The sequence below is a fragment of the Scleropages formosus genome, chromosome 21 (assembly GCF_900964775.1).
Source record: "Scleropages formosus chromosome 21, fSclFor1.1, whole genome shotgun sequence".
NCBI classification, from domain to species: Eukaryota; Metazoa; Chordata; class Actinopteri; order Osteoglossiformes; family Osteoglossidae; genus Scleropages; species Scleropages formosus.
Window position 1 is genome coordinate 2,854,854 of NC_041826.1, and position 26,995 is coordinate 2,881,848.

Consider the following 26,995-nt stretch of genomic DNA (forward strand, 5'->3'; position numbering starts at 1 on the left):
TATCAGAAGAGCTCTCACATTTTGTATCTGTTTCTCATTTACAGTCGACACAACAGCGCCTGGCCTGGAATCACTTGAAACGTGTTTCTGTTGAGCGTTCGCAGGTGTGGACCCGCTGCGTGGTCGTGGCATCAGCCTTCAGGATGGCGGTGCGCATGGTGCACCCGCAACCACCAGACTCGTCTCACACATATTTCTGGGGAAGAGCAACATTTGTAAACCCTGCAAGGCAAACTCACAATTCCAGTAATGTTTTTGCTTCTTTCCTTTTCTCTCTTTGGTAGCTGTCCAGTTGTAAAGACCTCACATGCCCCCTCGGCATCCAGGAAAACGGAGTAAATGTGAGTGGTGTCAGCAGAACTCTTCCTGCGTCTCTCGAAGGAAATGCAGACTGTGGTAAACAACATGGTGACAAACACAACCAAGCAGCAAGAGCAACTCTGCTCAATTTCTAAACTCGGTAAAAATCAGCATCGATGTAAATCCGAGTATTTAAATACTAACTGGCTTGTTTTGAAGAGAAAAGGAGGAGAAAGGTTTCTTCTGCAAAGCAAAGAGACCCTTACAATAAGTTTGCCCGCACAGGATGTCCCTTTGACTATTCTTGGCAGGAAAGAGTGAAAATAGAGTCCCGTCTTTCATTTGCTTTGAGTCAGGCTGCTGCGTTGGTGGGGGCTGGGGTCCGGTCCCGGGTTCCAGAGGTCCGGGAAATGGGCGGTGTGGAGCCCTCGCCACGCTGAAGGTGTCGGTTCAGGAAGCGGACGGGCCGGGGCAGCGGTCGCCTAGGGAGGCATGGCCACTCAAAGCGCTTTGTACCTTCACAGGTGTCGGTCCAGCACCCCCGTCCCGTGTTAACCTTGCTTTGCAATCGGTGCCGCGTCTGAGGGGAGGAAAAGTATAATAACCGACTTAAAAGCAGAAGTGGCGTGGATTTTAAATGAGTACCTGCGAAACAGGGGTTTGTCTCTGAAGGCCTCAGGCCTGTTGCTTTTTTAATTAATTAGGATTATACGGAATTAATGAGTCAAGATTTATATACTATTTTAAAACTTAGCTCACCCGAAGTAATAGAAAATAAACTTAAAACTCCCTAACTAGGGCTCTACTTGGAGTAACCTGTTGTGCGGTGTGCTTCCACCTACTTTTCACACTCGCTCTCAATCTGGTGTGTGTTTTGCTATAGCGCCAACAGTTGTTTGAATGTATTATTTATTTATTTGTCTGTCTGTCTATTTATCTTATTTTGATGATGCTTCCCTCCAAAGCATTTTACCATGTTGTAAGCGGCACAGCAGGTATTGCTGGTGTCTCCTACTCTTCAGCTGCAATTTTGGCCATAGGTTTGAATCTAGCTCACTTTGGATATCCTCCCCATGTCGGCAACACAAAGACACGCGTGAAACAACCACTTACTGAAGAAAACCACCGGAGTGGTTGTTTTGAGTCAAACCTGACTCAAAGGTACTTTTCGTGACCCTTACCCCACCTTCTGTAAGGGTACAACAGCAGGGGGTGTGATTCGAACCCAGGTCTCTGATTCCAAGTTTATGGCTGTAACCACTACACTATGTGTTTATGCATAGATTGGATTATGGGATTGAAATCCAAACTGGCCTAATGTTTGTCCTGAGCTCAGTCAAGCGGTTCTGTAACCCAGTGCTTGTAAAAGGAGCAATTTATGAGTTGTTTACAGGAATTTGAAAACTTGTGCAGTGTGAGAGAAATATTTAACCGTTTTCTCCAATTTATGGCGAAGTTCTTAAAATAACTGCGAACGGAACATGAAAACACTTAATTATCATAGCATTATTTTGGTTTTTAATGCCTCATTTTCATCCTTTGTGACACAAAAGTTCATCAGCATTTCAGAGGATGATTAGCATATTATTATGATGTAAGTGCTGCCCATCATCCTACTACACACCGAACATATAAAGCCTTCCTTTCTCTCCGTCTTCCTCTTCCAGGAGAATCGGGATTTAGCTGTAATAGCGTGTTCAGAGCCGACTTCCACTTGGCTTTTGAAGGCTCTAGCCACGCGATTGGCTGGAGCCCAAGTCACAATTCGTCCGTAACCCTCCGTCAATCCAGACTCGGCGCTCCGTCTTATTAAACTAGCATACAACAAATACGCCACACAAAAGGCCTTAATGAAAATGCAGTAATAGACTCTGCGGAGGGACTTTATCATGTGCTCTGGCGTGTTTCGGATACGTAATCTGCTGTGGCCGATGCCAGGCCCTTTACCAGCGGACGACCTTAATGAACCTCCGCCCTCTTAGCCATTAATGCCCATCTAATGTGCTTGTAATGATAATGCTCGAGAGTAGGATGTTTCATCGCTGTGTGCCGCAAGAGTTGACAAATCTTAAAACCTTTTACAAGAAATAATTACTCTCTCTTTGAATGGCCAAGTACTGACCATGGTGCTCAGGCAGTGCTAAGCTTGTTAACCAGTGCGGCTGGCTGCAATTAAAGGCCTTATTGTCCCTTGACTTGACCAAGGAGCTCTTACCTGGCCACTCGTTTCTATTTGGTCATCAGCATGCAAAATCCATCCATCCATCCATCCAATCTTCCGGTCTGTCTGTGTAATGCATTGCGTACTTGTGATTCTTGTTTTGCTGCTTTACACTGATACTCAGAGCTCTTGCAAAATGTATGTCTTGTTACGCACAAAATGTGGTGTTTCACAAATTTGTTTATGCTGTTTGAAATGGTCGTCGGTGTAGATCATGCACCATGTGCATCAAATATATATGTTGATAGAAATAAAGTGTAATTAGGCCAGCACTCTCGGCTGTGACTCTTTGTTTATTACAGGTTAAATTAAATCATAGTTTAATTCCACCTGTAATGAACAGATATAGACACAGCTAAGATTGCTGGCCTAATTACACTTTATTTCAATTATTTTGGGGAATTCAGTGCCAATTGTAGCAATCTTTTCTTCAACTCTTTGGTGAGCACCTATTAAAATTTTATGTAATATTTTTTTTATAGAAGACATGATGCTGGCAAAACGCACTCAATTTACTCCAATAGCTGTATACTTCTTTGGATATTTCAGTGTTTTCTTCTTCTTCTACTGTCTTTAATGTCTTCATACAGTTGAAATGTTGTAAATCAGGTCAACCTTTTTAAGACTTATGGAGAAAAAATTAATGGTATGCTATTTTTAAGCAGGAGATACTTTGTTAATTAGGTATGACCTTAGACAAAGGCGTCGAATCAACAAAATACTTCACTTTCCCTTGTTGCTTGTGCCGGTTTTTGACACTTCTGAGCAGATCTCCATGGCGTCAACTCACCGTGCCGAAGCTCCCTCATACAGAGCTCAACCGCTGTGAGAGGAGGTCTCCACTGAGTAAATTTACGTCAAGTTCTCACACATACCGGGTTTCATATCACTTCATGTCTGAGTGCATTCTGAAAATACTGCTGAGTGATTTCTTTTCATTTCATAACTCTTTTGAACAGCTTGAAATGTAAGTTTGAGATCACATGTACAGCTGCTGCGTGGCATTTTTGGACCATTCCGAATGTTGATATATGTGAGTGCATGTAACAGGAATAATCCCCCTTAAATGTGGAGCAGTCCTTTGAGTCTGGAGCCCTGTGACATTGATTTATGACCGCTGTAAGTAAACCTCATGGTAACTACATACAATCTTATATACAAACATACAACACGTTGCAAAAATGTTACACACTACTAAAAATGTCCGTGACAATTTATTGTGCATAAGGTGACAGAAGGATTGGTGACAGCAGTGTTTGAAATATTCCCTGTTTACATTTTTTTAACCCTCTCCAAGATACTGTATTTATTTACTTACATGTATTCATTTATCCAAACAACAACAAGCTAAATTAATTCAAAACAATAAAAAAACTGAAGATGTCTTCACCCCTTGCTTTGACACAAATTGTTGCCTCTGAAGTAACCTGTTCTCTTCTCCAAGTCACACAACTGTAAGCACTTGAGGTGTTTCACAGCATTTCAGAATAAATACACCTGTTTCTGGGAGCCCCTGCATTTGTAAGGAGATACAGACACTCTCTGTCTCCTGCTATACTAATATAATATATATATGTGTGTGTGTGTGTGTGTGTGTGTGTGTGTGTGTGTGTGAGAGTGTGTGTATATGTGTAATTTTCTGACCACACAAGGCCTGACATGCTCTCATAATATCAGGCTTGTATCTGTGCCTTGATGTGTCTTGATGTGTGAGGTAATGGAAGTTCATACCTATGAAAATTGGTTGACCTCCTACAGATGTGCTTTTGGAAATTTTTATTAAATTTGACTTTTTAAAGTAAAGGGGGGGGCGCAGTGGTGCAGTGGGTTGGACCGGGTCCTGCTCTCCGGTGGGTCTGGGGTTCGAGTCCCGCTTGGGGTGCCTTGCGGCGGACTGGCGTCCCGTCCTGGGTGTGTCCCCTCCCCCTCTGGCCTTATGCCCTGTGTCACCTGGTAGGCTCCGGTTTCCTGTGACCCCATATGGGACAAGCGGTTCTGAAAGTGTGTGTGTGTGTGTGTGTGTGTGTGAGACTTTTTAAAGTTTAAATATTTATGTATATCGGATAGCCAGACCTAGCACAACTACTGATGTTTGTGTCAGAGTATTTTTTTTTTTTTAGTCCTCCCATCCGACCAGTATTCAGTATTTTGTGTCAACGATGCAAGGCGACATAATCACATCCACCGTAATATACAAATAGAATGATCTGCTCTTTTAACTTGCTGGTCAGGCTTCCTGAACTCTGGGTTACATTATTCAAGCAAGTGCTCCCCTTGACATACCTGTTCGTAACATTTACGTTTACATTTATTCATTTAGCAAACGCTTTTCTCCAAAGCTGCGTACATCTCATAGAAAATACAATTTGTACATTACATTAGGACAAAGAGAGACATAGTTACACACATGTGATTCTTAAGTACAGTTAGTTTGGTTCTTTCCACCATATGCACCAATGTTCATCACACAAGTAGCTGCATAAAACTTTACCAGAATATCAACCCTTTTATTTATTTATTTATTTATTTAAAAGATACATTTAAACATTTACGTTACATTGCAGGAGTAACTGTGTACAGACTTATCCAGGCATGATCATAAAGTTATGGTATATGAACATTTATACCTTACATGAACTTAAGAGATCATGGGCGAAGTGAGTCTGGAAGAGGTGAGTTTTAAGACCCTTTTTGAATGTTGACAGAGTTTCAGCAGTTCTGAGTGAGAGGGGGAGGTTGTTCCACCACAATGGAGACCAAGAACCTTCATGGTTTATCTTTCGTGCGTGGGACCACCAAGCGGGCAAGTGGAAGAGCAAACAGTCTGGTTGGGGTGTAGAGGATAATCAGCTCTTGTAGATATCTGGGTGCAGTTCCATTGATGCATTTGTAGGTCATGACCAAGGTATTAAATTTTCATCCAGGCAGCTAAGGGAAGCCAGCGCGGAGAAACGAGTAGAGGAGATACATGCGAACGCTAACATAACGTTACTATGTTAGGAGTTAAGAGTAACGTTACTCTTTAATTTGGGTGATGGGCTGGTGGCCAGCAGGAGACCGCTATGGATGACTTTCATTGGGGGTGGTCGTGGACTTTAAATATGATCAGATAGAAGGATTTCCATCTTTGGAAGGACTTCACATTAATCACATTAGCTGGAGACCCTGTGCTACAAGATGCTGTGAAGTGTTTCCCCGACCACTAGAGGGTGCTGACTTGGTGGAGGGAGGTGGGGGTGGGGGGCTCTGACTGAGGCCAGACACTGACCCTGAGGGGTACAGACCAAGAAGGGCACAGAGCCATGTTAAGGATCACAAAGATCTTGATTCAGTCCCTATTGTTATCCCAGGGTGCTCCTCGCCAGCTCCGTCCTGAACTTGGCGGAACTCGTAGCCCTCCGGCCCGACCTTGGCAAGCTGCGGAAGATCCTATACTTCCACGAGAACCAGCTGGTGTACCCGGTCCGCAAGAGCCAGGAGAGGGACTTCCAGTACGGCTACAACCAGATCCTCTCGTGGTAATGGCCCTTCCCCACATATCATCTCCCGTCTAAATAAAGGCCTGTTTACATGCTGATTTATGTTCGGTTAAGGCACATTCTTATTATTCCTTCCCTTGCCTGAATCACAATGTAATGTTTGGCTAACTAAGTCTTTTTGTGTCGCATTAATCACTCCTAATGAGAAAACAGTGAGGGATTCTCATAAATTGTGTACAGTAGGCGGGCTGCTCTGCTGCGACTCTCTTACTTCTGTCCATTTTACACGCCGGGTGTGGAGGCTCAGCCATGCAGCGGTTGTGTGTGCCTGCTCATAATGCTCGGACTGGACCGTTGCATAATAGACTCATTTTTATTGCTACTACGTATGCCACAGAAATATGTATTAATTATTTAAAGGCATTTTTGCAGTTGTTCATTTTCAGAGGGATGCTTGCACTTGTTGTTCTCGTGCAGACTTCTAGATGAACGTGAACGAAAGGGTGAGGAGGTCAGCATTACCTTTATTTTGTAGTCAGCATGAGTACATGGATATGCCGTCAGTTCAGTGTTATTTAAATTTAAATTTGAATTTACATTTCTTTTCTTCAGTGCAACTTAGTGTTGAGCTACTTATAATTATTTACAGCAGATTTATAACAGTAATAAGTTCATTTGGTTGATGCTTATAAGCTGCTTACCATGATTTATCCATTTATACAGCAAGGTGATTTTTACTGTGTCACTTCAGGGTAAGATCCTTGATAGGAGAGTGGATTTGAACCAGGGTCCTTCAGGTCTGAGGGTGGCAGCTCTAACCACTACGATACCTGCTGGCCACAAGTATAAGAATAAAAAAAAAAGTGAGGAACATGGAGGCTGTGCTTTAATTTCTTCTGTTAAAGACTCCAGAAGGTCGCCTGCTGGTACTGACCACAGGGCCGAGGGGGACAAGCCAGCAGCAATGGCAGGCAGAACTGGACAACAAGCACCCCCCCCAGTCCTCACAGGGCAAACCCACACTGCCTCAGAAAGCACAGCTTACACAAATGGAAACAAGGCAACATGACAAATACAGCCACATCAATGCCTGTTTGTGCTCTCTAAAGATCCATTTAAACGCCGAACATAATGTTTATGCATACAGTATGTGAAACGCTTCCTTTTTGTTGAGAACCAGGAGAATGTAGTCGCCGAAAGGCATTCGGTCTGTCTGGGTGATTAGCAATTCTCCTCGTGAAGCAGCATCATAATTAATCACAATAATGCTAAATGAATATGCAAGGAGAGGGGCACTTCAAAATATTGTTGTTGATTTCTATTTAGGCATGTCAATAACTTTAATTTTCCAAATTATCCATTTAATCTAGCTTTAATACGTTAGCCCAGATAGAGACAGCAGCAGTCTGACCTTATAAAGTAGACTTTTTGAAAATAAATGGATAATTAAGAAATGTTTTATTGGATAAATTGGCAATATTTTATCACTCTAATCATTATTTAGCTGTGCATTGTGGTTAACGATATGCATTTGTGTTTCAAGCATTATTTAATTTTAATGAGTTTTTTTTTCTTAAATGTAATTTTAGATATAACAGTAATACATTTTAATAAAAAAACAGTAATGGTAAGTGTATAATAATGTTGCATGTACTTCATGCAGACCCTAAAGCATATACAGTATTTCATCCAAAAAGTATTGTTCATGTTGAAGCGGAGTTGTGAACTGTAAGCAGAAAGCATTGCTGCACCACCATAGGGAATAATAATAATAATAATAATAATAATAATAATAAAAATGTCTTCACACTCTGCAGCATGGCCTCTAGTTTGCCAAGTCACAGATTTAAGTGTAAGTCAGACTTTTTTGGTACATCAGAAAGGCAACATTAAGACTCATAATATTATGGAAAATGTCCTTCATTATCTCTCGTTGGCTTGTCATTCATTTTTATGTTGTTTAATCCACTTTAAAATGAAATCCCATTACACCTGTCTGAACGCGAGTGAAAAAGCCATGCCAGAGTAGACGGAGGGACGCGCTAAATATGATTCTGCGAAGCCCTGCTAATTATGCACATTAAAGCCCAAACTTTGACTGTGTTTTAATTAGCTCTCCCAATCTATGGACGCCGCTCTGTAGTTTTAATTGAAAAATCAGAATCGACGAAATGACTTGCACTGTAAGGCTTTGGAAACACTCCACGGCTAAATCTATTTTCGACGACGCGTTCTGTAAATACGCTTCGCATCATACTTATGTTGTTGGAAAATGTCTCATGTATTTTTGCAGCAAATAGCAGTGTGGGTCTCTAGTAAACACAATAGAATATCTCCATGTGTTTTATATCACATTTTTTAATTTGCATAGATTAACGACACAAACGCATGACAGTTTAATCTTTTAATTTTTTCCATCCCCCCCCCTTTTTTCTTTATTTCCTCCAGCTTGGTGGCAGATGTGGTGGTGTTTAACTCTTCTTTCAACATGGAGTCCTTTCTCACGTCCATCCACACCTTTGTGAAGCTCATTCCAGACCACAGGCCCAGGGACTTGGAAGCGCGCATCCGCCCAAAGTGCCAAGTCCTCCACTTTCCTATCAGATTTCCTGATGTCAGAAGGTTGGTCCTTTTCATCACGGCAACAGTAATTTGCCTTCCAAGGATAACCGCACGCTGATTAAAAAGCTGCGCGCTCGCTTTTAATCCATCTGGGCAAGCTGGGAAAGTTTAGGTACACAGTAAACAGCAATCTGAAGCAAAGTCACATAAGAATGTGAGGAAATGCTGTGTGCTTTAAAGGCCTGCACAGATGTTTAGTGCTTGTGTTTGCAAAGTCCGTATTAATTTGAGCTCTCTGTCCTTTCACACTATATATATATATATATATATATATATATATATATATATATATATATATATACATACACACATTTCATACTATATATATATATATATATATATATATATATATATATATATGTTTTAATCAAGTTTATCTTGGGCAGTGAGAGTAATCTGGTACATCTCTTCTGCTTACGCAGCCATTCTGACATTTAGAAACTGGTTTTAGTTTTATTTTGCCAGTAATACAAAGACTGAAAAGGGAAATGGCACAAAGCTAGAGCTCTGTTTATTTGTAAATGAGATTCTGTGCTCGCTGACGGAGCCCGATGCTTGTTTTCTTGTCCTGAAACAATGCGCACCCGCAAAAAAAAAAAAAAAGGAGGGAAAAAAAACTTGCTTCTTGTACCACAAACGAATAACACGTTTTCCTCGGTATCGCAGCGGTGATGTCACAAGAGCAACACGTAACAGAACAGCGATTATAACAGTAACGAGTAACATTTTTCAGCGCTCATTTTTTTTTTTTCATGAGTGTAAGCAGGTACTTGTGATTTAAGTGTTTCGCAGCAGGTGTACATGCGTACGTTTTGAACGCATAAACCAAATTGCGCAATCAGTTTGAATTTGTGCTTCTTTTGCCCTTTGTTATCATGTAACATTTGCTGAGATTTTATGCGTTGGGTTTTCTTGTTTGTTTTATCTATTAATTTATTTTGTAATTGAAATGAAAAAGAAGTACTTATGACTCTTTGCCATAGAGGAAGTAGAACATCTGCAAACTGTGCGCTAACTTTGTTAATCATGTGTACTGCCTCTCCAATTAACTTTGGGTTGATTTGAGATTCTGTTCATACTTGTGTATCGTGTTTATTTTTGATGTGTGTTTGTGTGTGTAAAACAGCAAGTGAAGTACTGTAGGATTTGGGCTCCAGGTGCTCACTAGACAGGCCCTCTCTGGATAGCGGGGCTTTGCCGCGCGGTTGGAATGTCCTCTGAGCCGACTGCCGAGACGTGGAGAAGATCGGACTGGATTTGAGCGTGTTTGCTCTGCGTTCATGTGTATCTACGCGGCGCACGAGGGGGGTGGGGGGATGGCTGTAAAAGAGCTGAGATTCATGATGCAAGTTTGTAGCCCAGAGTGTTTTTCAGCTCATTTTCAAATGGTAATTTGCCTTATCCAAAGCAAACTCATAGAGTGTAAGTAAGTGATTATTTGCATGGCTGACAATCATTCAACATGCCTGCGGTCTTTTTTAAAAAATTCTCCACTTTGTCCAGTCCTTGGGAGGGGAAAAAATACTGAGAAAGACCAAGGGCAAAATACATGTGAGGTGATTAATAATGTTCCTCACTTTGAAGTGTATTTTTATTTGTCCCTTGCATTCTAAAAAACCCATGTGACTTGGCAGTTGTGATCCGCCTCCAACTTTGTGGCGTTTTGGGTTGACAGTGATTTAAAGCAAATTAAAAACATAATTAGGTGTAAGCAATACAGCATAATGAGCTATTTTGTAACGTTTAGAAAATATTTAATGTGTTAATATGCATTTTGTTCTAAGTAATAATTAGAAATAGTTAGAACGGTGTATTCTAACGGATACTATAATAATATATAGAAATATGATGTGCAGTGCTGATTTAGAAAGAATGAATTTTAAGTGGTGCTGTTTTTACAGGTAAAACAGTGGATATCTGCTCATGTTAAAAAAATTGCTAGAAATTGCTTTGACATGTAGACTATCATTAAATTCTGTCAGAAAATGTATTTTTAAAGTAGGAATAACTTTTCCTTAAAGACTAAATTATAGGTGGTGTTTGTTTGTGCTTGCTTGTTGTTTGTTTAAAAAATGCAAACCCATTCAGCCTTAGTGAGAGAACTTTCTTCGGCTAGCTTCCCGTTCCACCCCCACACTCAAGTCCTGTCGCAAGGAGAGTTAGGTTTTGGGGCGACTGCTTACCCGGGCAGTGCTTGTCAAACTGATTCAGGGCTGTAATCACAAAAAAAAAAAAAGATTTATGTTGGATGTATGACTGCTGTCCTTAAATTAAGGGCTGGCTTCTGGTGCAGTTAAATTTTAGTAACGGTGATACAAACAGGTAATGGTCTATAATAACTTGTCACTATTATTTTGTTGAGTTTAAAATTCCCTACGAATTGTTGTCTGAACCTGGTCTGCCTTCCAGATTATAGGGTTCCAGATGTGATTTGAGACAATCTGTGCCTTTTCACTGGATGTGCTGGTGCTTCTATAGCCCTTCTTGATGGAGATGGGAGATGTGGGGGCTTTTAAAGGAGCTCCGATTCAAATCAAAATGGTCTCGCGTTCAGGGTCCTGTCACTGAGGACAAGTTTCCATTACCTTTCCTGTAGATTGCTCAAGTTGATTAGTAAAACCTTTGGCAACTTTCAGACCATGGGACTGTAGTCTATTAATGTGACACTGTGGCACCAAAGGGCCTGTAAGGGAGGGAACTGGGATATGGGATGTGTCCGTCACCATGGCAGCTGGCAGGATACTTCTTCCTTCTTGAAGAAACTTTGCTGCGTGGAGAAGCACAAAGGTACACGACAGTACTTCATGCATTTGACAATTTTTTTTTTTTTTGGTGAATAATTTAGCGAATCAAGAGCTTTCTCCACCGCTGGGTTTTCATGTCTGTCTGAAGCCGGTGAGAAGAGGATGATAACACGAGGAGCTCGTGAGCTCATGAAAGACAGAGGAGAATGGCAGCCCAAGAAGTACTAGGAAGTGTTCGTTCTTTCTTTCTTTCTTTCTTTCTTTGCACTCCTCCTCTCTTTTCCCTTGCACTTTGGCTATCTCAAATGTCTTTTTGCCACTCTCATGAGTGGCTCCATGCAGACTCTCAAAGTGTAAGAACAAGGAATAAATTAGCACATCAGGACAGCGGGAGGACAGGGTTTCAATGCAGCGTCGTCTCTTCCGGTGGCCCCGAGTCACGTTGATAACGAGTGCCATGAATCAGAGTGGCCATTTTTGGCATGTTGTTGTGTTACGCCATAGCCTTGCGCTGTTGCATTGTACAGGTAAATTGCACAGGGGTGTCTCACAGTGCCTGGGTGGTGTGAGAGGACATGGGTTCGATTCCCGCTCAGTCGATGTGAAGTTTGCATGCTCTGCCTATGTCTGCATTTGTTTCCTCCCACAGTCCAAAGACTGTTTAGGTAGATTGGTGACTCTAAGTCACCCAAAGTGTGTGAGCGACATAGTGTGTCACTGATGTATGGATGAGTGACCCATTATAAGTAGTGTATCTAGCAGTGTAAGTCACCTCGGTGAGTAAGATGTGGGCTGATAACACTACATAGAGTTCATCGGAAGTCACTTTGGAGAAAAGCATCTTCTAAATGAAGTAATGTACAAGACCTGATAACTCCCTGTGTTGCTCCTCCGTGGTTGCTTTGTGGCTCCACGCTCAGGTCAAAAAAACAAGTCTTTGGGTTCACAGCTTTAGCTCCAATGTGGTAGAAGGAGCTCCCTCTCTCACTCAGAGCTACTGAATCCCTTTCAACATCAAAGAAGGGTTTCAGATCTATTACGGACCCACTTCTGATCTAACCACTTCCTAAACTTGCATCCCACCATCTGTCACAATCACCTTTATATTTCTTTTCAGACTGAACTCTATAAGCAGCTACGTGTGTAGTGTGTGCAGGCAAAAGCAGTGGTATCGGAAAGGCTGGCTGCTTCAGCAAACTATTGTCTGCATAAAAAGGCATTTGCTGTTTGTGAAATGCACTCTTGTCTGTTTACTCTGAGGTTTACGCTGCTCTGGAAAAAAAGCGTTTGCTTAATGAATAAATGTAAATGTAGTGACTTTCATCATGATTTTGCACATCAAATGTTGCTGCTTATTGTCAAATAATTTGAAACAATGTCCCATTATTAGGCGACTTTAAAGGTTAAACAGTGTGGAGACGTGGCCAGAAAGAAGCACATCTCTTCCCAGGGAGGGCTCTTCATCCTTGAACGACCCACACTTCATCTGGCCAACCATCCTGATTGCTTGCATGTCACGGCCGCCGGGCCACGGCGGAGAGCGAAGATCCCACTCTAATCACTTCGACGTGACTTAAGCGCATCGACGGCTCATAATGAAAACAGCTGTTGGATACCTTTCATTTATTTGTTTGCGTCATCTCTCCCCCTGCAGCCTGTCATTTCAAAGCCGCCCTGTGCTCTTTTAATATGGTATTTAATAAAGACACAGCAGAGAAAACTCTGAGCAGGAAATAAATCATGGAGAAAGTGAAGGTAACACATTTCCACAGTGCTTCTTCCGCATGTGCTTTCTCACTGTGCATCAGTCCTTGGTGGTGTTTTCAAGTTTTAATGAAAACGAACAACTGGGAAGGAATAAAACCTCATGGCATGCTGGTAATTTAATCTAAACTGCAAACCTTTTAGTTTAATTGATCATGAATTTGAAATTAAATAATTGTGACAAACATTAGAAATGACCTTTGAAAACAAACTTTCTGTCTATTACGCTGTCCTTCATTATTTTGGTCATTGGTTTTAAACAATGCAAGGGATAAAAACCTTCCATTTAAAAATAGCATTTTATTTGTGACCATTTTTTTTTTTTTTTTTAATATTTGTAATTACATGTACTGACCTACGTGTGCCTTTATTTATAACATATTCAAGTGTGGACTGTGTCATATTCACATGACCCCATCATGTTAAACTTGGCCTACCTCTTCTTTTTCCAACAAAACAAGGCTTCTTCTGTGATCCTGTGTTTTACGGCACATTTGCTGTGATAGATTCATAGTTCTGAATCCTGTGATGTTCCAGACATTTGAAATTTATCGTTTTATTTTATTCCTGCAACATAAAAAGGAAAACACAGAAATTTACTGTATTCAGCTGATGGCATCATTGCATATTTTTGGTGTTTAATTGAAAACGGATGTCATGAAAGATTATTCTGTGCCTTGTGGAATTAATTAGCAGGGTCGAGAAAATGAATGTGGTATATTTATTAAATGTTTCTACCCATTCAAACTGGTAGGTTTCACTGTGTGGTCATGTGAACTGTGTAAGTATGGAAAACAAATGTGGCCAGTTTGTTGTTAAACAAGAATGTTGGTTCCCCATCCTGTTCCCCAGCCTTGGCCTTTCGCGTTTTAGGTCCTGGGAGTTGTATTTTCATACTTCAATAGTTGGTTGAAATTGCAGTATAGAATTTAATTGCTTGCAAATTTCAGTGCAGAACTTAATTACTTCTCGTGCTTAATGATTTTCGTCTGAGAAATTGTTTGTATGCTTCCCAAACTTTGCCAATAGATGCTCCCAGAAACCAGCGATAGGTTTATTTTTTAATTTCGTGGGATTAAGAGAAATAAAAAATGGAAAGGCCTGGATTTGTGTCATAATGTATAGGTCTTAATGAGAAATTATACATAATATACTGTATGTTAAAAGGATTGTACAGTTCTGTAATCATGTCTTAATATTTTGCTATCTTAAACTTGCATACCATATACGTATTTTACAGTCTTAGAGGTTTGCACTGAGAACATCTCGTACTGGAGGGAAAATAAGACAATCTTGAGGTTGTTCAGGGAATTGAGAGAAATGGTCTCCTGCTCCTCAGTGCTTCTCTTCTCTGTCCAAGCTCCCGATTCTCCATCTAGTTGTTAACTGAACGCAAACTGGGCTTCACTGAGCATATATGGCTCCTTTGACTTTGCATCCGCATCCCAGTTTGCCCACCGACAGCGCGATTCTACGCCAGAACCACGAGACCAGTGGTGTGGTAAAGCACGGTTGGGGAATTGCGAGGAGTCACCCATTCGCGATGAGTCACTGATACCGTTTGACTGCTGGGGACTTTGTAATGACTGTAATGTGGATTTTAATCCGCTTTAATGACCTGTTTTTATCCACGCGGCGAGACACTTTGTGTTTGTTTTAGCGCCGCAGTCGAATGCTCCTTGCCGAGGTGCTTTCACCTGCGTAAAGTGGCGGCGATAATGAGGACAGTGATGGTGCTGATGATGTGTCGAAGAGATGCCCCGATGTCTAATCGTCTCTCCTGCGAACCTGAGATGCGCCTAACCTCGTTTGCCCTTCGCTAGGACCTTTTTCGCGTCGAGCCTCAGACAGCGATGCAGTCCATTGCGTTACCACGGTGACTGATGATCATCGGGAGGTTTTCAGTGCATGACATTTAGGTTGCATGCATTTTATGTGGCCGGAGTGGAGCCCGGCCTGGCTTGGCCCCCCGGGTCAGTTGCGCCGCAAACACCAAGCCGTGTTTCGCTGGAGTGCCTGCCCCCAGGCCTTGCTCAGCCCACCAGAAATCAATGGAATTTTTGATTAGCGGGGAGGCCGGCAAGGCTTGCGATTATGACCAATAAAGTGAATTAGACCAAATGATTTTTGACTTTGAATTTTTTGTGTTTAATCAAATTTAAGATAAAGTCATCAGTGAAATTGCCGCTGATTTATAAATAAGATAATTGGTGCCATTGCTCCTAAGTACCTCTCGCTGGCAAGGAGAGCAGGGTTTTATTGCTTAGTCAAACCTCCTCACTCAATTTTAAAATTGCCTATTGAATGAAACTCTCGGCAGACCTGGCAGACACCCCCATCAGTAATACCTTTCGGCAAGTACTTCCTGGTGCACTTGAAAGGGGAGCACGGCCCGGGGGCCAGGGGCTCTGACGCTCTCCTCTTCCCTCTACGCTATTCATCATCCCGAGGCCTTCTGTGCCTTTTAAAAGATATTTCATCATTTCGGAATCTGCCTTAAATGAATTCTAAGTTCCTGCCATATCAATTTACACGGGCTCCACGCTGAAACGTTTACTTACGTTTATGTTCGCCGGGGCCAACAAATAACACTTAGGTTCACATGAATGTCACTTTCCTCGGCTAGCGGTCGCCAGCGCCCACCAGTATTTCTCTCTGAATATTGTTAAGGTCTTTTTTTCTGAAGTCGATTGATGATATAGTCGCTGTTTATTTAACCGACTCCTATCCGTCTCTAATATCTCGGTCACTGTGTCAGCGCACAGCAGTTTTAATATTTATTTTTAGGCAAAAGGGGGGGAAAAAAGAATCCTGTTTATGCCATGTTCTACACGCTTTCCCCTTTGGTGTTTGTCCTGCATTTGTTTTGCACATTTATCTCATGCCCAGTAATTTGAGACGTGTAAATTCAATAGAATCTCAACAAAAAGCATTCTTGTCATCCCCCCCCCCCCATCCAAAGCCCCCCAACACCACCCCATCTCTGCAAACAAAATGATTCCTTGTGTTTCCTCAGATTGCTGGCCCACATCTCATCCCCGCAGCTGCTCTCTGTTAAAGTTCGCCGGCGCGTAGGAGAGCAATGACACACACACACACACACACACACACACACACACACACACACACACACACACACACACACACACACACACACACACACACACACACACACACACACACCCCCCCCCCCCCCCCCCCCCCCCCCCAGCGGCCGGCATTCCTGCATCACACACCGCCGCTGTGGGACCCGGGTCTGGCCCACGTGCCTTCGCACGCTTGTGCGCGAGTGAGTGAGCGCCCATCTGCGTTCATTCCAGCTGTCGTCTTCTCGACGGAGAGAGGAAGCACAAAAGGAGGATGGCAACTGACTCCGTGGGCTCACTCTCAGGAGCGCACTGCGTAATTAAAACGGCGGGTGTGTAAATGGGACACCTTGTTGTGTACAGCACTGGCCCGTAATGAAGGTGGGTCATGTGTTTCCCGTTCACGCTGACAATGGAGGCAACGTACCGTGCTAGTTAATTTAGATCTGTAGCCAAGCGGCTGCAGGTTTGTGTCTTGCAAGAGGTATACCCTTTGTCGGTGAAAGTGCTGACGGTGAGACATCTTACGTGCGCGTGTGTCATAATGTGGGCATGCAGCATGTATAGGCAGCTGCTAACATTTCTGTAATCGGTTCCTTGTTTTACTCCCTCCGCCTTTAGAAAAGCACTACGCCCCGTGTGAACGCCACCCAAACTGCCATTTGTGACTCCCCACAGTGACATCTTTCTCTTCAGGAGAAGTTTTGGCAAACTCGCACAACCTCTGATGTGATGTCCTGGATGTTTCAATGTGTGGACTTCTGTGGGAAACACCATTATGCTTTCTTTTTTTTTTTTGTTTTCCCCCCCTTCCCCTTGGATACCCTCTGTACCCACTGGCTGGCGCCCCTGCCTGTGCCGTCCATGTGGGATGTAATGGTTTGTAAATCCCTGTCACACCTCCATGGCCCCACTCTGTCTGAGCCCCTCTGCGCCGGTGGGTTCCAGTCACCTGGAAGCCCCCAGGCCCGAAAAAGGCATTAGCTGGCTGTGTGGTCTGGTGGCTGCCACGGCCGGCGTCGTCACCCTGCCAGAGAAGGTTGTCATGCCCCACTTCAGTACGGACTGCTGGCCATGTTCCCCCCCCCCCCCCCCCCCCCCCCCCCTCGCCACTCTCTGACAAAGGCAGCCTGCAAGCACTTACTCATAACTGTTGGCCTCTGGTTTTCATCTGCCGTGTCGCCTGGAGCCCCGCGAGCACACCGAACCGGCTCCTAAACACCTCACTTGGTTGAGGAGCACGCGTTCTGTGAGAACTCGTCTATGCATGGACTCGTACGCGTGATGCGACTTGGGGACTTTCATGTGGCGAGGAGCACCGGCGTGTTCGTCCGCTCCTTCCTCGACGACACGACGGAAAAGTCATCATGTCGTATTTCGGCGCGTCTTTCGTTTCCAGTTGCCGCATTACTTTAGGCTTGCGGTTGGCGAGCTTGAAGATGTGATGCACTGTTTCGAGCGCTTGCCTTTGTTATGGTCTGTTGAGAAAAATAATAGGAATAAGTAAGCAAGCATGAATCCTGTTCTCGAGCGAAGCTAATTGGATGGAGTTCACCACACGACCAGCAATTACGTTACCTCAACAGCACTGGGAGTCATGGGCTCTGCATGCAGAGAGGGGAGAACTAGATTAGCTCCTCAGACCTCCATTCGCCGTCTTTCTTATTATACTATGAATTGTTTTGGCAGTTTTGACAGCAATTTAACTAATTAACCTCTTCTCTCATATTGTCCGTTTTAACTTGAAATATGTGCGGTGTAGGCGCATTTAACTCCCGCCGAATCTCGGCCCATTCATATCTGCAGGAAATGGACATGCTGCTCGGGTTATGTGATTAAAGTAAGAAATAATCAAAAGTTTAAATATGAAGAAGAATGACCTCCATTCATTTTGATCTGGATAAAGTGTTTTTTCCTTCTTAGTAATTTGCTTTTTCTTTCCCCCACAACCAAAAGTTATTTGATTTCAATCTTAATCACTACCTGCTGTGGACAGTTCTCCTTCTAGTTATGACATTGAAAGGCTATCTCCGAGGCCTAATTAGAAATAGTCCTTCTTCTTTAGAATCGTCAACTCTCACCTCAAGCCCGCAACACTAAGTCTCGCATTTTAAATAGCCCGCTAAATGGCAAATGCAGAAATTTCACTTTGCGATGACCTTAGTCGGATCGCAGATATTATGTGAGTGTGTACGCGAGCGTGCGTAAGGACTCTGTGACGTGTCGATTGTGAGGGAAGACACTGTATATAACTTTGCTCAAGATGCCTTTTGCACATCCTCTTCGGAAATTATGCTAAAGAGGTTTTCTTTAGCCCGACGTGCATCCTGTAAACATCGCAATCCATCAGTGCGGGAACTGGAAAAAAGATGGTTTGTTTTCACACTTAAAGGAGACATGAAATGGAGTGTCCTTAACTTAATCACCACCTTGTTTTACTGCATTTGCATACATTTGCATATTAATTGGACTACAGATTAAAATTGGTTTTGTAATTTTAATTAAGTGTCCACAAAGGTATATGATTAGAACTGTTTAAAATACTGTCTGACATAACTAGAAGCAAAGGCTTTGGTGCAGATTCCCCCCCCCCCCCCCCCTTTCCTTTTTGGGGGGTGTGGGGAGGGGGGGGGGGATTACTTTCAGGGAATGTGTGTTTTATGATAGTAATTTTTAATCTTTAGTAGGTTACGCAGCCAAACAGACTGGGGGTGGGGTATCAAAATAGCTCTGGTCGTTGGAGATTCATTTCACATTTTGCTGATTTGCAGCCCTTGATGGGCCGTCTGCAGTGTCTTCCTGATTATAAATTAAATGTTTTGCCTCCAACTATGAAAAACAAAGCTTGATTTACTGCTGTAAGTAACCAAATTATGTGACTGTATTTACCAGTGCGTAAAAACATTTGCTTTACCTGCGAGGAGCTGTAGCCATAAATTAGATCCAGATAATTCACTTCTCCGGTCCTCTTTGCCCTCTTGGAATTAGACCTGTTAAATCTGCTCATTCCCTGCTCGTTCTCATGTGGAACAGCCGTCATTTCTAATCTCTCCCTGTTTGCAGGACTCCACGCGCACTCGTTCGATCGAGGTCCTAACCATAAAAGATTTGGGAGGCCAGAGATGCCACCTCACCTAAAGTCACTATAAAATAGACCTGGTGGAGTGGACTGTCAATCTGTTTTTCCTCTTATGCAAAAATACACAAAGTTTAGACAAGCGGGCTGTAAATAGCCCACTATGTCATAGGGAGATTTAGAACCAAGTTTCTGATGCAATTTTGAGGGAAGCATAATATTACTATAGCATCTCTTTGGTGTGGTTTGGAAAGGTCTTTAGAAACATTTGGAAGTATTTTTCTTGTAAAACGCTTAACTGTTAAAGTATTGGGATACTCCGCTTTCGGTGCGGTTTTCCCTTCCATCACCTCTAAAAGTAGTGGAAAAGGTTTAAGTGAGGAGGCTATTCAGTCTGACAGCCATGCTGGACACTGCTATAGAAAGATGTGAGGAAAGAGTGTAGCAGAGTAATCCAAATTTGAGACGGTGAAAAACGTATGCAGTTTTCATTGGACATTAGCTCTCTGATCGTGGTTGCTTCAGCCCTAAATGTCTGCACGTTTATATATTCTATAATTCCCCATTATAATACAGTGAACACGACCCATCTGTATAAATGGGTAAATAATTGTTAGTGTACTAACCTGACATTTTAATTAATCTTGGACAAAGGTGTCAGGGAAAAAAAATAAATTTAATATAAAAAAAAAAGACAGGGCACACTTGATGGTGTGCTTATTAGGGAAGCAAAATGTGGCTTACATTGGCTTGCAGGTACTGTGTACACAAATTGTATTATGTTCAGGCTTAGAAGGTTAGAAGACATGTAAAGGTCAGCTTCTAAATTGGACCCTTTGGCTTCAAAACAAAAAGTGCAGTCATCCCTTGAGATATATACCCGTTCGGGTTTTGAGAATTTGGGTTTTCATTCAGTACTCGCTACTTTGGCCCGTGAAGCATTTCTTTGCATTTGCAAAAAACAAACTTGAATTTTGCTCACCTCCCGACAGCTGAGTGCTGCAAGACCCGAGCCACCATGCGGTCCTCTTCACGGTTGCTGTATAGTTTTGCGTGAAGTTACCACCTTCATTACTTCTTGTCTGCTTGCTTTACCTGGTGTAATCCAAATTATGTAAACGTGTTCAGTGACTGTGGATTTATTTGTATCGTTTTCATTGGTTTCTTTTGTCTTGTACTTTTTTCTTCATTAAACATGTGCATGAAGTTAGTTACAATACATTAAATGAATTCATCACCATCGAGTAACATATGTTCATAAGTTTCGTTTGTGTTTAATTGCAAGTACGTTTATTCATTTAGCAGACATTTTTCTCCAAAACAACTTTCAGTAGGTACTGTGTAGTAACAGTATACCTTATTCACCCAAGGTGACTTATAATGCTAGATACGCTACTTACAAAGAATCACTCATCCATACACCAGTGGAACACACTTTCTCTCTGTCACTCTCACACGCTATGGGTGACCTTTTTTTTTTTTTTTAAGAAACGAGTCACCAGTCCACCGTGTCTATGAACTGTAGGGGGAAACCTACACGGACACGGGATAACATACGAACTCCACGCAGACTGAGTGGAGATCGAACCCACATCCTCTTGCACCACCCAGACGCTGTGAGACAGCAACGCTACTTGTTGTGCCCCCATGCCACTTCGTAATAGCTGCAAAAAGCTGAATAAATTCAGATGGGCAGCTACGCAATATTGTAGAGTAATTAATGGCGATATACTGCCTTGTTTATATTGTGTTATGATAACTGATGTTAAGAGTTGGATTGATTGTCCGTTCGGGGTTATTTTACCATAAGAGATTGTGAATTTTGGTGCTCAAGAACGCATACAGTTTCTTACCACTGAAACCAATTACATCTTATTAATGACAATTCACCTTACAAAGGGTTTTTCAGGAGCAGATTACTTTCATAAGGTATGGGAAGACTACGTGTGAAGTACTGGATTATGGGGTTCCTTGGGTTGAAACCAGCTGCGTTTTGTTGAGTGGTCTTTAACCACTACTCACCTTTATGCTTTTCATGCCAGCGGGTTTGTGCAGCATGGCTGGCTGGCAAACTGGTAAGACTGACTGCTCTCTACAGAGGCCCATTGTGGAGATGTGCTACTGTGCTTCTCTCGCATTCCCATTTGTGTGTTAAATGGAGGTTTTGTAAACAAGTACTAATTGGCACTAATTGGTACAGCCTATCGGCGCTTGTTGTTTAGACCCAGCTGACATCTTAGTTTGCCGTTTTATGAGTAAAGGATGAAAAAGTACCCATGGTGGTCAGCTGCATGCGATCCAGAGCTCCCTCGCTCGTAAAATTCATCTGGCCTTAAATGCAAACTTTGAGGCAACGACTTCAAATGTGGTTTCTGTTCTACGACGCTGACATCAGGAACTTTCCATTCTCATTATTCCTTCTTTTACTTGTTCTTTATGTTTTTGTTTTTTTTTTTTTCCCCCTTCCCTTTCCTCTCCAAAAAGCTTCAGATGCCCTTGTCAGCAAATGATTGGCGCTACTTGATGTAAACCTTACTTTTCGTTAAGAACGTTCAGGATGTATGTGAATTTGACATACTTGCTGTCACTTAGAGAGGATTTGTGCTCCTGAATATGATATACAAATAATAACTGCACCAGTTAGGTATGGCATTTCATTATATCATCATTTCCTCTATGACCAAAACATTAGAAATTGAGATTTTCGCATTGGCGGAAATGAAAGGCTCATTGTTGTACGAAGCTGTCTGGAAGTACAAGGGAGGGAAACGATCATCTGATGAGTGACTGACAAAGAGAAGTCTGGTAATTATTCTGGGAAATTAGACTTTTAAAAGCCCTGTCATAGCAGCACTTATGGGGAAGAGGTCTTGCCACGTACCATAATGAACTCTGTCTAAGAGCAATAATGAATGAAGGACTTGGGAGCGTAGCTGGCGGGACCCAGGCAGCTGTTTACACATGCATCACCCTGCCCCGTGCCCTGGCTTTCCTCTTTTCTGTGCAGTCCCGTTCCGTGTCATTGAATCTGTTGTCACACTTTTGCCAGGTTCCTTCCGCAACACAAGCGTGCCCGTTTCCAAGGAGAGAACCCCTTCGAGGAGGGCTGCGGCCCTGAGCCTCTCGGCGCCCTGTCGGGGTCTGAAAACTGCGCCTCTGTGGAGGGGCCTGAACTCGACACCAAGATACCAGCCCACGGAAGCCAGATTGAGATCCACACTCCATTGCACCAGGAGCCTCAGTGCATGTCCCAGTCGCCAGCAGAGGCTCTCCACGGTCATGGAAGTGCAGCGCCCACAAGAGACAGGGATGCGATGGTGGGGCTGTGCGACTGCGGTCCCAGTGGGAGGGAGCCACTGCACATCGTGTGGCCTCACAGGTGGTGAGTGGCACATATCCAGCCTCTTCGCACACAGGTGAAAGAATTAACACGTAGAGCTACAAGCGGAAACCCCGCGTACCGGTGGCATTTCCAACATGAATGGAGCATCGTTGAGCTTCCCTCTACCCCTTTATCCGAGATGCTTTGCCAAACACTTATCCCCTCTCTAGTGAACATTTAGCATTAACTCGGGCCGCCCCTGGGAATGGGCTGTGAAATGAAATTACCTCTGTGCAAACAAATAGGGTCAAACTCTCAAGGAGAAGAGCATTAGAACCGTATCCCGCTAATTATGTGGCAGGTTCATTCTTGTACCGACGAAACCTTGGGAATATGCGACTCGTGTGCTGGAACATCATAACTTTTATTCTAATTTGCCAAACGGCAGCATTGTTGGTTCAAAGGAGCCATCGGCTGCTTTGTACTACGATTCCTTGACTTGCGTGACACGGTCTTACACAGGCTGTCAGGCTGAAAATAAAGAGAAGATGGTATGTACTTCAGGCTTGTCCTTTCAGGAAAATTACTACAAAGCATTACATTTACATTTATTCATTTAGCAGATGTTTTTTTCCCACCCCGATAGCTACATGCAAAGATTATTGACTGGTATTTAGCTGACACCTTTATCCAAGGTGACTTAGTGTTAGATACACTGTATTAAACTCCCTACAGCCATTTACACATTTATACAGCAGATCAGAGCACATTCAACAAAAATTTTATATGCCAGGTTCACCATAATAATATTTGTATGTTGCACAGTCAAAATGTATTGTACCAAATAACTCGTATAGCAGTATACTGCATGTGCACATATAGTGGCCGGATTCGCATCCCACCTCTTGCCTTAGTAGCTTTGAGTTGAAGAGAACTACCTGTAAATAGAACCCTACCTGTAAAAAAAAAAAAAAAGCGGTGGAGCATTAGAGAAAAGTGCCAACTAAAGTAAGAAATAATAAATCGGCATATAGCATATCTCCTGTGCTGGGTTCCTTCCTGTAGTGCATTCCAGTGATTGTTCAGTTGAGTTTCCAGAGGGTTTTTACTGAGGTTTTTAAAATTAATTTGTTTTAAAAATGCTCATTTTCAGAAGTTTACTAATCTCTCCAGATGCATTTTGTTTGATTGCACATTGGACTCTGACCATTTTACAGGTGCCGTCTGCAAATTACATGTGGTAAAATAAATTTAAAGAAGTACTTGTGGAAAGAAGTGCATGTCGCTAGCTCGGTTGTGCACGTACGTCATGTGAAAGTATGAATTCCCAATCTGCCCAGGCTGAGGGTCATTTCTTCACAATTGTTTAAGCCAGCATCATTATTATTCCCTCATAGGCATGTTTAGGGGAAAGAAATCCACTCCAGTCCAAGCTCATTCTTCTCCATCTTGACAGAGCAGGTCACAATACATGTTCACGAGTGAGACAAGCAGCCACATGGAGCACCTGTGTCGTATCCTGTTTACCTCCTGGTATCGGGATTTGCCCTGCCTGTACCCCCCAGCTGCATGCTGCTGTGTGCTGCCCTGCGTCTCTTCTGCACCTGTTCTAATATCAGTAACAAAACCTTGTCTTGTAATCTCTGCTAAACTGAACAAAAACATGGGTGGATTATTGCTGCCAACATCCTCATGAACTTTGGTTTTATTCCGAGGTAAATTGGGATTTAGAGAGGTAAACTGCCAGATAATCTCCTCTCTTGGAAGTACTAACATGTTGTGCCCCCTTTACCCCCCAGCCCCTTTTTTATTACTGTTCCTTGCAGTTTGATAATCTGCATGTGGCCTGATTAGAGGTCGCCTTCATCCCCAGATTAGCGGCCTTGCTTTTTGCCAGGGCAGCCCCGACCCGGACTGTGGGATCAGCGAGCGGAGGAGCTGTCCAGAGGGCAGGCGCTCGCAGGTGTAGCTAGAAGCACGCTACAGACAGGGGCGATGGGCCTTCCAGGGGATTTGACTTGTGGTGCCACATTAAACCTCCACGAGGTCCAGCGGGTGACGGCGACCAGCTGCTGCCTAAAGGGATTTTCATCTTTGATTCGAAATGTCTGAAAGAAAAAAAAGCCAAATGAAAATTAAGTAACTGGGTGGGGGGAGGGGAAAAGGCCCATGCATCTGCCTCTATCTAGATTTACCCATAAGGTATCTGCCCTTTGTGTGATGTCCTACATGCCCTTGCTGCTAACCATACTAGCTGCCCCTGCCATATGAGGTCGTGTGAAGGGCATGCTACGATATAATTGTTAAATCATTTCTCTGTTGTCCTGCAGGCCCTCAACAGCTATTTATCTTGCCAAAATGGTTTATTTTGGAATTGTGGGATCATTTCATAGATTTGCTTATTATTTCTGTCTCTTTCTGAGAGGCACTGATGATTGGAATATTGCCGGTACGGTATTTTCTGATGAAAACACCGGTGTGTGTCAAACATTACTACTCATCAAAAGTGGTGAAATTATCAGCATCTACGAGTGTACCACATCTGTTCAGATTGCATTAACACACTGCCACTCGGATAGGCCAGACTGGCACAGCTCCTGAATTCGGATACTCAGTTATCCTTTGATTGTCATCTCCGGAGTGGCTAAAATAAATCATAATTAATGTTATTACTCTACATTTTAAAATGATAAATGCATTGCGTTTTCTGCTCGATCATACATCTGGTGGCACACAATCACACAAATATGTAACCATCTATGGCTTGAGAGCTGATTGGTGCTAGTCTAGATGACCGTTCCTCACTGCTTATGCAAGTGAGCTGGTTTGGGGGGCAGTGAGCGGGACACTAGGGTATGAAGCTGCCTGTGCCCTAAATCCCCACGGGTGGCAATGATGTTTGAGTGGAGTTACTCCCACTGGGACACAGCGTGTGCCATATGTCCTGAACACATCTCAGATTAGCCGCTAACAGCAGCCAGGCATCCTATGATCTGTCCCTCTGAGGGGGTCACAGGTTAGTCTTTCAGCGTTTATCCCCGACCCCCCCCGCTTAATTGAACTGGACAAGCAAACTTTAATTTCCTCTTCCGATGCAAAATCTGAGACATCCAGACCCTCCTCAGTGATCTCTGTCTTTCATCCTGCTTTCCAGATAATCACTGATGACGACTTGGCATCTGTACCTGTGTGGTGTACATACTGTATATCCTGTCCTATACGGTATGAAATGTGGATGCTGCACGGTGTACATTCCAACCATATAAAATGGTTACACGCTATAGCATGCAGTGTATGTGCATATGGTACCTGGTGACATGTGTGCTGTTCGGTACATGCCTTCTGTACAACATGTCCACTATACAGATCCACTGTTAAGAATACATGTGACTATACAGGAGACCTTGCATGTATTCTGGTATTGAAGATTTTAATTAAACGTTCAACTGGCTTTTCTCTGCCATAGAGGCACGTGTTGTATTTGCTTAATGTCTGTTTCTCCAGGCCTGGTGCTGTGTTTAATGCACTGTGTATGAGGGATGTCGCACTTTCTCTCAAGTTCACGATGCATCGGTCCTCCAGAATGCAGTTCTCCCTCTTTCTCAGTTTTCTGTGGTACTAGCTTTATTAAATAGCTGGAAAGCAATTCATCCCGATGAAAATCAGTCTTAGTAACAGGTGAGAGCACGTTTTAGTGTGAGAGACAAGGTTCATGTTGAAATCACTTGCAGGTGTGTGTTTGAATCAATGAGAGTTTATCAGTAAGACATATTTAATTTTCTTTTAATGTGCGTCTTAAATTGCTTATGCTATGTATATACAAATATGCACACGCAAGCATTCAAAAATTTGAAATCATACAGAATTGTTCATGTTTTTGAAAGAACTGTCTATTAACTAATCAAAGTACCATTAAATCGATTTAACAATATACTTGAGCTTACCAAGAAACAAAGGTAACTGCATCTAACTAGGATAAGAACAAAAGTGGAAGGCTGAGAAGCACAACTGCACAAGAGGATAAGTACATCAGTCTTTAGTTTGAGAAACAGACACCTTACAGGTCCCCAGCTGGCTGCTTCCTTAAGTGGTACATGCTAAAAATCAGTGTCATCTGCAACAGTGAAAAGACCATTCCAGGATGAATGCTGACCTTAGAGGCAGTTTTCAAAGAAAATGCCAAAAGCCCTTATCTGAAACTGACAAATACAAAGAAAATGTTAAAATGGGCAGACTGACATTGAACACAGACATTGGATGGTGGTTGGCTGGAACAGAGGATTATGGATGGACGAGTCTAAGTATGAGGTGTTTGGACCAAGGAGAACATATGTGAGATATAGAGCAAATGAAAGAATGCTTGAGAAATGCTTGATGCTTA

General features: G+C 42.8%; 1 protein-coding gene across 1 annotated transcript in view; it reads left to right on the plus strand.

Moving 5' to 3' along the window:
• Positions 1-26,995, plus strand: part of gtdc1 (glycosyltransferase-like domain containing 1) — a 71,625-nt gene that overhangs the window by 20,486 nt on the left and 24,144 nt on the right. The window contains exons 3-5 of the mRNA XM_018735582.2: positions 5,872-6,039; positions 8,449-8,622; positions 22,342-22,674. Coding sequence (XP_018591098.1) covers positions 5,872-6,039; positions 8,449-8,622; positions 22,342-22,674 — 675 coding nt within the window. The remainder of the gene's footprint in view (positions 1-5,871; positions 6,040-8,448; positions 8,623-22,341; positions 22,675-26,995) is intronic.